General features: G+C 41.0%; 1 protein-coding gene across 1 annotated transcript; it reads left to right on the plus strand.

Moving 5' to 3' along the window:
• The first annotated feature begins 119 nt into the window (after nucleotides 1-119).
• On the plus strand, nucleotides 120-9,011 carry plk3 (polo-like kinase 3 (Drosophila)). Its single transcript, XM_010752788.3, has 15 exons — nucleotides 120-475; nucleotides 1,503-1,610; nucleotides 1,741-1,857; nucleotides 2,107-2,236; nucleotides 2,367-2,454; nucleotides 2,977-3,072; nucleotides 3,264-3,462; nucleotides 3,679-3,805; nucleotides 4,112-4,227; nucleotides 5,340-5,460; nucleotides 5,570-5,653; nucleotides 6,058-6,220; nucleotides 6,463-6,592; nucleotides 6,765-6,875; nucleotides 7,016-9,011. Exons 1-15 carry the CDS (start codon nucleotides 260-262, stop codon nucleotides 7,211-7,213), a joined length of 2,004 nt encoding a protein of 667 aa, XP_010751090.1. The 5' UTR covers nucleotides 120-259; the 3' UTR covers nucleotides 7,214-9,011.
• The last annotated feature ends 1,048 nt before the right edge of the window (nucleotides 9,012-10,059 follow it).

Genomic DNA, 10,059 nt, shown 5'->3' on the forward strand with positions numbered 1-10,059 from the left:
TTCCTGTCATTTCACATCACTTTTTCTGTCTGAGCAAATCGTCTGGACTTTCTCCACCGGTGCGCTCCACCTCCCACCGCCCTCTTCTCCGTGACGTCGCAGCTCGCTTATAAAGTCTCGGAGCTCCGTGCCCAGACACGCCAGATGGATACAGTTGGACTCATCAGTACGCACCAGACCAACTACTGAAAATATAAAGGAAAAGGATATATCTATATATATTTATACACGAACTGATCGTTTACAGCGACGTGTGGACATGGATACTGGTTGTTTCACCGCGGCGCAGCGTATTTCGTGCCACACCATGAATGCGGATTTATTTAAGCCTGTTCCGGAGCGTGGACCCCAACAGTCCTCTGCCCCGGTGAAAACCAACAGGAATAAACCCGAACAAACCAAACCAGAGCTGGCCCAAGTGGTGACAGACTCCAAGACTGGAAGATCCTACAGTAAAGGAAAGCTTTTGGGCAAGGTACGAGCTTACATTTTTCATGTGCTTGTCTCGTCTCACCACAGGGATCTTTTGAGGCGCAAAGCTGGATCTAGAAATTATATTGAAGGGTCGCTGTTTGGGGTTTGATAAGGAAGCTGTCGACGATTTAAAATTAATTATTAGCTGTTTTCCAGGTGTGATTAGTAATGCGGGAATAAGGAGGGGGTGACCTCGTGGTAGCCAGTCTCTCCCTGCTGTGCGCGTCATTGCTGAATGAATCAGACGCAAGGTGTGCCCAGCTCCTGTGCGCACACATGATTGGCAACACCTTTTAAAAAAAAATCAATTAATAAGGATCATCGCATTTTAATGTCCCTTCAAAAATCCATCTGCCTGACTCTGCCATGTCTCCCCAATCACCATGTCGCCGCTGTAATGCTTTTTTTTGGACACAGTATGTGCGATGTATGAATGGAGTGACTGTATCAACATGTTGCTCGCCATCGATACCCTGCATCGGGCAGCCAGCCAGGTCCTTCTCTCTCTCTCTCTCTCTCTCTCTCTTTTTTTTTTCCTCCTCTGCTGCCTGCCGCAGAGCTGGAAACGTCTCCCGTCAATTTCACGGTTAATAAATGCAGCAGCTCGGTCTGCCTCATCCCTCATGTCCTCAACCCTGTGTAGTCTTGATTGCATCAAGATATATGCATGAATAAGCAGCAGTAAACATGATATCAGGGGTCGATTGTTGACTTTAGAAGCATATGGGTGCATCCAAGGCGACAAAAGATGCTTGTTTAATTGATTATCTACTGAGATGCATCATTTTTTATAACCCCTATGCTTAATCCAGGATTGGTTATTTTCTCTTTCCCTCTTGCTGACCTCTTTTGCCTCCACACCAGCCTTTTTTAGAATTAGCCACATCATTGTCATTGCTGTGCACCTATTGATTCTCGGATCAAAGACTTGCCATTGAGGCAGATTATTTATGGCCGTTGCAGGTTTTCAACCTGCTGCTTTTTTTTTATTTTTTGTTAACTGATCATCCTGTTTGTCTCCCCCAAAGGGTGGCTTTGCTCGATGCTACGAGATGACAGACCTCACCAACAACAAAATGTATGCTGTGAAGGTGATTCCACAGAGCAGGGTGTCCAAACCACACCAGAGGGACAAGGTACACACGACTGAGCTTGTTATGTCTCAGTATGTCTTGCAGAGATGCTCACGCCTAACCTGAATTTAATATCCTTGTTGCGTTTTTTTTTAAGGGTTGAAACTGATAGATTGCCGTATTGTTTTAACAGATAACGAATGAGATTGAGCTCCACAAAACCCTGTCACACAAGCATGTGGTGAAATTCTCTCATCATTTTGAAGACCAAGAAAACATCTACATATTCCTCGAGCTCTGCAGTCGGAAGGTGAGACTTGAATCTCTAGAACAGTCTGCACAGCTGGCATGTGTTTTTGCTTGCACGTATGAAGCCCATCTCATTGTTTCACAGTGGTACAATGGAAATTATACACACTATGTCCCAGACACCCATCTGAATTATAAAAGAATCCATTTTATATGCTACATTGAGTGTGTGTGTGTGTGTGCAGCAGTGTTGTACAGTCCCACTGACTGATGCAGGGTTGACAGTTCACCCATTGCTTTGTCCCTGCAGTCCCTGGCACACATCTGGAAGGCGAGACACACACTCACAGAGCCAGAAGTGCGATATTACCTCAGACAGATCATATCCGGCCTCAAGTACCTCCACAGCAGAGGGATCCTGCACAGAGATCTAAAACTAGGTATGTGAGAACATGACCGAAACGTGGCGTTCACATGCACACACAGGCATGCCAGGAATCTGCTGTGACTTTGGACAGGCTTGTGTTATCTGTGGAATGCTGACTGGACAAATGTTTTTGTCTCTTTCAGGCAACTTCTTTGTCAACGAGAACATGGAGCTGCGGCTGGGAGACTTCGGCCTTGCTGCCAAGCTGGAGACAGTCGAACAGAGGAAAAAGTTAGAATTTTTAAACTACTTTCAATATGTGTTTTGTGTGTATTCTTCTAATGGAGGTGGCCTCTAGCACTCTGATTGAGGAGAAACAAATATTTGAACAATATTGAACAGTAACATTTTTAAGTATTTTGGGAACAATTATATAATTTAATGTTAAAACATTGCTACTGGGCATGGTTACTATACATAAACATAACACCCAGGTACCTGAACATGGCAGTAATGGCGTAATGTACATGAACATAAAACCATTACGTCAGTTACTAAGCACATACTTCCTCCCACTACTTTCCCTCAGTAAGTACCTAACTAAACCGGTTTCCAAGTGACGGTTGAATGTAGCACTCAGAGCACAGTTTCAGTACCCGTTTGACACCATCCTGTGGAATACCAGAAGAATGAGCACGGCAGAAAAAAAAAAAGCTTCAACCACTACTTCCTGATCTGCTAGATGCATCTAGAGAACAAAAAACAACTGCATAGTTTGAGGTATTAAGTCTATCCTGTTCTTGTTTTGCTCAGAACAATCTGTGGGACTCCCAACTACTTGGCCCCCGAGGTGCTCAACAGACAGGGCCACGGCACAGAGTCTGACGTCTGGTCCCTCGGATGTGTCATGTGAGTGTTTTTTTATTTTTGTACTGCCAGGAATTTCTTGCTTTGTCCTGTAAAATAACGTGTGGAATCTGAACATACAGGTTTTGTCTTGGCTTCATTTTATCCCAACCGTATTACCCAACCACTAAGGTTGTCATTATGTTCTATCTTGAGCTGACTAATGGTTGTGTTCTTTGGTTTATCCCATTCAGGTACACACTGATGTGCGGCAACCCTCCTTTTGAGACTCTTGACCTGAAGGAGACCTACAAGTGTATAAAGGAAGTTCGGTACAACTTGCCATCTACGCTTTCCCCTGCCGCACAGAAACTCATCACAGGCATCCTGCAGAAAAACCCCAGCGACAGATTCTCACTTGATCAAATCCTCAACCACGAATTCTTCACCAAAGTAAGCAGAAGTCATGCTCATTGTTTAAAGAAACGATGCTGGGATTTTAATCTTATCAGTTTATGGACTTTTATGGGGGAGGTACAAGAACAGAATATTGTGGTGCATCAGTGCTTGACGCATTCTCCTTTTTACTCAGAATGAGTTGCATACCATTCTTTGTCCTTCTTGCATCTTCCTCATCCTCTTGTCTTTCTTTTTTTCTTTTTCTTCTAGGGTTTCACCCCTGATAAGCTTCCCCCAAGCAGCTGTGTGATGGTGCCAGAGCTCCACCCCCCCAGCCCTGCCAAGAAATTCTTCACTAAAATGGCCAAGAGCCTCTTCGGTAAAAAGAAGCCAAAAGGTAAACAGCAGCAGCATAGCAGTGAAGTGACTGACACAGTAGACGTCTAGGTCATTTGTTTAATAATCATGTGTTGGTTTCATATTTAGTCCCCTCCCAAATATAATTATACAGCACCTGTCATCTTGTTAATTCGGTTTCGTCTCATGAGAACTGATGCTGAAAGTTCTTTTAAACAGAAGAACAGGATTGCATTCAGTTCTAGTTTTCCTTCAAACATTTCCAAGATCTTCTGTATGTACGTAAACACTCCTGTGTTTGAACATATTTGTTGTGACTACAATGCAAAAATCTTTGTTTTTGCAGTGGAGAAGATTCCATGTGAGGAAAAAGACGACAAAGACATTTCCAAGCTGGTGTCGGGGATCGTTAAATGTTCAATCAATCGGCAGATCAGCTACAAGACAGTGGGACCCAATGAGGTAGACTGATGTTTTTTTTAAATTTTATTTTTAATTTTTGTGCTTAACGCCTTTTTGAAGTATGTTCATTTAAACAATTATTTGCTAAATGGTGCAACAGGGAAACTTGGGTGAATACATTTATTTTGTGTGTTAAATGGCAGTTACGATGACAGGCATATTATTTGAACAGCAGCTTAGCTTATTTACTTTTTTTTTTTTTTTTCCACTTGACATTGTGGTGTTCTATATTGTCTCGAGCGTCATTCAGCTTGTCAACAGTCAAGTGAAATTCAGAGGAAAAATGTTGTGCAGTTTGTGTGTGTAGCTGTTTTAATACCAAGTGAAAGCAAAACTGCATTCGACTTAAGCTGAGGAATCTACTACAGACTTGATGTATTCATTTATAAAGGAAAGATTCATAAGAGGTGCTACAAGTAAATGCCACAAGAGCCGGAAGCTCAATTGGCCAATCCCTATTCGCACTGGTCTAGTTTCTATTTATAAAGCTCAACAGAAACTACATTGTTTGTTCTTTGGTGTGACTGTTTCTTTGTCAGCTTCATAATAAGCCTGCACTGAGAAACCAGGTCGTAGTCAAGAATCATAAACTTTTTTTCCTTCTTCCTGACGACATAAAGTAGTCATTAGAAGTACCATGCTTGCTTTTTTTTTTTTTTTTTTTTTTTTTTTTTTTTTTTTCTACGTATGTTTGTAGAAAAACATGATGAAACAGATTACCACCGGATTTTTAGAAACAGCTTTGTGGTGACATGACATTAGAAACTACATTTCAAATTTGCAGCATGCTTGCAAGGAAACTGTGGTACTAAAAGTAGTCTTACCCCCAGTGCAGTGGCAGTGAGATGCACAAAATTAAACCATTTGGAAACCAATGAAGCAGCAACAGTTAAAGCTGAAGCAGAGTATAAAAGGGGAAAAAACAAAAGCTCACCGAATCTTTCTCACAAATCTCTAAGCGAGTGTGCAAACATTAATAGAACACGCTCACAGACTGCCTCACAGTACTCTTTTTATAAATCTGTGGCTTCTTTTAGGCATGTCATTTGTTCCATCTTGTTCACTTCAGATCGCTTTCGTTGGGTTAAATCTTATCTCTTGTTGCTTCTCAGGTGCCGTCTCCCACCGGTCAGCTGGTGAACTCTGTGCCTCTGGAACAGACTCCTGCTGAGGAGGAATCAAGGAAGTCGATCTCTCGGTCCTTCAAGGGCACCATGGCCAGCAGCACAGAACGTAGGGTCCCCAAAATGTTTTCTCTAAGTAGATATATTTCATTTTAATTCCTTTTTTTTGTCTTTTGTGATCAGCGTTTTTAACTTTTGGATTTTTGTTTTGTCTCCAGCATGTGAAGACGTCCTGACCCCCGCAGCTGTTGCTGAATCGGCCATGAAGGTCCTCAACAGCTGCCTAGCAACCATGCCTGCAGGTATGAGCTCTAACTGTAAACCCTGCAAGAGCACTTTTGGTCTATAGTATAGGATTGGCAGTATATGGTTGGCAAGTCGCATCGACGTGTCTAACCTCAAGACAAAATGAAAATGCTGAGTCGTATTTTTTTAAATCTTTCAGTCCCATACTGGGCTATAGAGTACCAATAATTCAAATTTAATCAACCAGATCTTTTCCTTGCCTCAGCCATCTCTTTACATCCTCAGTATCTGCTGACTCATGTAACCCAAAGCACCTTTTTAAAAGTCTGTACTGTGTTTTTAAACATTATAAGCTGACTTACAGAATTTGGCTGTCTGCTATTTACTCAGGATTGATATTGTGTTCTTTAGAAATTGTTCCGTAATCCCTAACTTAATTTTGTTATCCTTATCTCTCCAGCCACCAGAAACCCGCCCTGTTTGTCCAGGCCGCAGTCCTTCCTGTGGGTGACTAAATGGGTCGACTACTCAAACAAATATGGTTTTGGCTACCAGCTCTCAAACCAAAGCATTGGTGTGCTGTTCAATGAGGGAACACATCTGAGTCTTTGTAACCAACGCAAGTAAGTACTCCTTATTCACATTGTACCTTGATTACTTTGGCTAGACTCCACCAAGTAACTGAATTGGTCCAATATGTGTCCCAGCTATACTCACTGGCTTTTACAGGGCCAAGCTAGCCACCCCTGTCATTTTCTTTTTTCCCCATTAATAAAACTGGAGACAATTTTGACATTGAAATCAAACAATGTAACATTGAATTGTGTTTTTTGTTTTATTAAAAAATGTACTCTTCTCCAAACAGGACCGTCTACTACTGCTTGACCAACAACAAACACTTCACTTTCCCTGCAAACTCTCTACCTGAACAGCTTCGCAGCCAGAAACAAATTGTAGATCTCATGGCCAACTACATGGAGCAGAACCTGATGGAGGTATGAGCAAAGCAGTTTTTAACTTAATTTGATTGATCACATGCAGTTGAATTGCTTACTGAATTGTTCCTGATTAAAGCACACACACACCAGGCTCAACGTTTTCTAAGAGCAATTAGACAATTTTAACATGTTATCCTATAATCTAAACAAAATGTGTCCTTCTCATCAGGGTGGGGATCTACAATGTGAGGAGCTAGTCTCAGGTCCTCCTCCTCTTCTGCTCCAGTGGGTGAAGACTGACCATGCTCTTGTCATGCTCTTCAACAATGGCACTCTACAGGTTCGAAAAAGCTCAATTTTTGTAATTCAGTTATTGTTTCCATTTGAAACGCGTGGTAAAACGCTGAATAAAGCCACAAAATGTCATGTTTGCCCTCCTTTTTCTTAAATTCATGTTCTGTATTTTTTTATTTTTTCCAGGTTAACTTCTACACAGACCACACCAAGATCATCCTGTGCAAGTCATCTGATGACTCCTACCTGCTCACCTACATCAGCCGGGAACGCGTCTCATACACTTACCTCCTCAGCATGTTGATTGAGATGGGCTGCACCTCTGAGCTAAGACACCGACTGCGATATGTGGTCCAGCTGCTCCAACACCATGCTGATGCCTGAGAGCACACCTCAGTGCCTCCCAGGCTGCCTGATTGGCAGATGCCTTAGAGGCAACCTGACTGGTTAACACCTGTTTTCTTTTAGGCAGCCTGACTGGTTGATATGATTTCTCAAGGCAGTGCCAGGAGGAGCCGAGGCTTGTTCAGTTGCCAGATGGAAGGCTGCTCAGAGGAGTTGAGCAAATATTCTTGTCTGGACTGGTGCTTAGGCAGCTGATTATCAAATTGATTGACCTTGATAAACATCAAGCAGTCAGGAAGTTGCTCAATGCAGCATCTGCCTCAAGGGTTTGTGCCTGTCCAGCTTATGCCACAAAGGTATCCACCTGGAAGGTATCGATACCTTTTTTAAATAAGAGACTCCTACCTTCCCTCACTCACTTAAAACCACTGCTTCTTGGCTGGCTCTTTCAAAGCCACCAACCAACCCTGCAGCTTTCAGCTTCCCCTGATAGCCGATAGCCGATAACCCAGGCATGGTTTCTCAAAGGTATCTAAACACTAAAACTGTCCTATTTGCTTGCAACGGAACAACTATAATCTTGCAGTTGGAATGCTTTTAGGCTCAGTTTTCTAAAAGTATTATAGCGGCAAGATCATTTTTAGCGTTGTCTTGCACTGGAACTGTGATCTTATAGCAGATGTGCTTTGGGGAGAGCTGTGGTTTGATTAGAGAGCAAAAGAGAGAGACCCTCCTACCCCCGGTTGGTTTCTGGTCTCTTTGGACTATGGTGCACACATTCATTTTTTTTTTTTTTTTTCCTTCATTTAAAAAAATAAATAAAATAGAGCCAGCTATAGGATCACACTACGATCTTGACCTCACATGCACAAATAACATTCCTGGCCTTATTTGAAGATGGTGATGCTAATGTCTGGAGAAAGTCATTGCTGCTTCTGCTCCAACATCACTTTTTTGTTTTTGTTTTTTTTTGGTTTAGTTATTAGAAACAAATTTCACATGGTACACATCATACTAAAGGGGCTAAGGGAGCAACACAATTTTGCACATTTTTATTTTTTTGTAAATTCATCTGAAAAGCAAAACCTTTTACTACCACTTGTTATATTTTATTTGTTTTTAACTAGATACCAAAAGGCATTTTCTTTGGTTTTTAAAATTCTGTTTTACATTCACATACAATAGGTGAATGTGTGTGTGTGCCACACATGTGCTGGTAAACAAAACTGTTGGTTGGAAAATGAGGATTGGGGGGGGGGGGGGAGGGGATAAAAGTGCCTTTCTGAGGGATGTCTGTATAGTGCAATAACAACCCTTTTGTGAATGTCAAGCTGGATACAAACAAGAATTGAGATGGGTTTTACAGGTGGGATTTACTTTTGTACTTTGAGCCAAGTTTAAAAGTAAGTCCAATAGCACTACACTCTCACTACCTGGTATAAGCTTTTAGAACAACTGGTATCATAAGTATATATCCCAGTAATATCTACTATGGAAAAAAGAAAACATTGTACTCTGTTGTACTGTAATCCTTATTGGTTTACTTTGCTTTCTCGACCCAGAGTTGTATCCTAAAAACTGTGACCTGGAATGCAAGTATTACGTACATGTGTTTTCAAAAAACCAACATTGTGAAAGCCATCTGCCAATTCAGAAGAGTCTTTATTTTTTTGGCACATAATGTCCTGTTTATTTATTTTTTATTTATACATGTTTTTTATTTATTGTTGTGTAAATGTTACGGTCTTGACACAAGGAAATGTTCAATTCCGATCACTTTTTGTATGTAACATGTTTGGGGGAAAATGGGACAAAAATAAAGTTTATTGAAAATGAACTAAAATTGCACATTATTTGGATATTGAAACATGTAGAATTTCTGCTGTCCTCTTTTTCTCAACACCAAAGACTGTATCTCCCTAGGTTATGTAATATTTGGTATATAATTTTCTTTCTTTGAAACGAGCTCTAGTTGTTTTTCACATCTAATATACGAAGTCAGGCAGTGACTGTAAAACTCTATAGCCACATTGAAAGTTATTGTAGTAGGTAATATGCAGATGACCTTCTTCTCTTTATAGAAGGCTGCTGTGATCTACCCTTTGTGTTCACTGGTAATTTATGCCAGTACAAAAAAATATATCTTTAATCTACTCCTGTGAAAGTCTTGGCAGGTAGCTTGACCCTTAACTACAAGGAAAGGAAGTCTACAAAATCTATTCAACTAAGTAGGAAGCTGGGGAAAAATGTAAGAAGTGAGGGTGCCGACTCACAAGTGCAGCCTTGTTATGTGTGATAGCCTTGTAATTGGGCATGACTTCAAACTGGGCCTGACTCATACTTTGACCCAGGTTTCAACATGGACTCCTGATCCTGTTTCTCCTCTTCTTATGAAGCATTTTTTAATCACGTGTTGAGGAGACTCACATTGCATCTCAACTGATGAAAGTGTTCTTATGAAAACGTTCTTGGCGGTGTCTATACTAAAGGAATTTACCATTCCTGCATTTTTTTTCTTTTGTCCATTGTCAGCCAGTGTAATCATGTTTCATGTGACACAATTGAGTCTCAAACCAGCTTGACTGCTTAACTCTAAGAGACTAGCTGTTATTTACACAGAAGCTTCTAAACTTGTTGCCCTGCAGCCCTTAGCAGGAACATGACACCCTGGAGTGAGTTTAACATTGAAGCATCTCTACACTGACAAGAATAACTTCATTAACTAAACAGTGTATGCAGTCTAAAGCATATAAATAACTCAGCTCAGCTCAACTTTGGTAAAGAAAGAAAAAAAGGAAATAGCCCGTTTGCAGTGTCGTTATAGCCCAGTATGACTTTATTTACTAAACAGTGTTACATGATTAAAATGTCTTGGTATTCTCACT

The sequence above is a fragment of the Larimichthys crocea genome, chromosome XII (genome assembly GCF_000972845.2).
Source record: "Larimichthys crocea isolate SSNF chromosome XII, L_crocea_2.0, whole genome shotgun sequence".
Classification (NCBI taxonomy): domain Eukaryota; kingdom Metazoa; phylum Chordata; class Actinopteri; family Sciaenidae; genus Larimichthys; species Larimichthys crocea.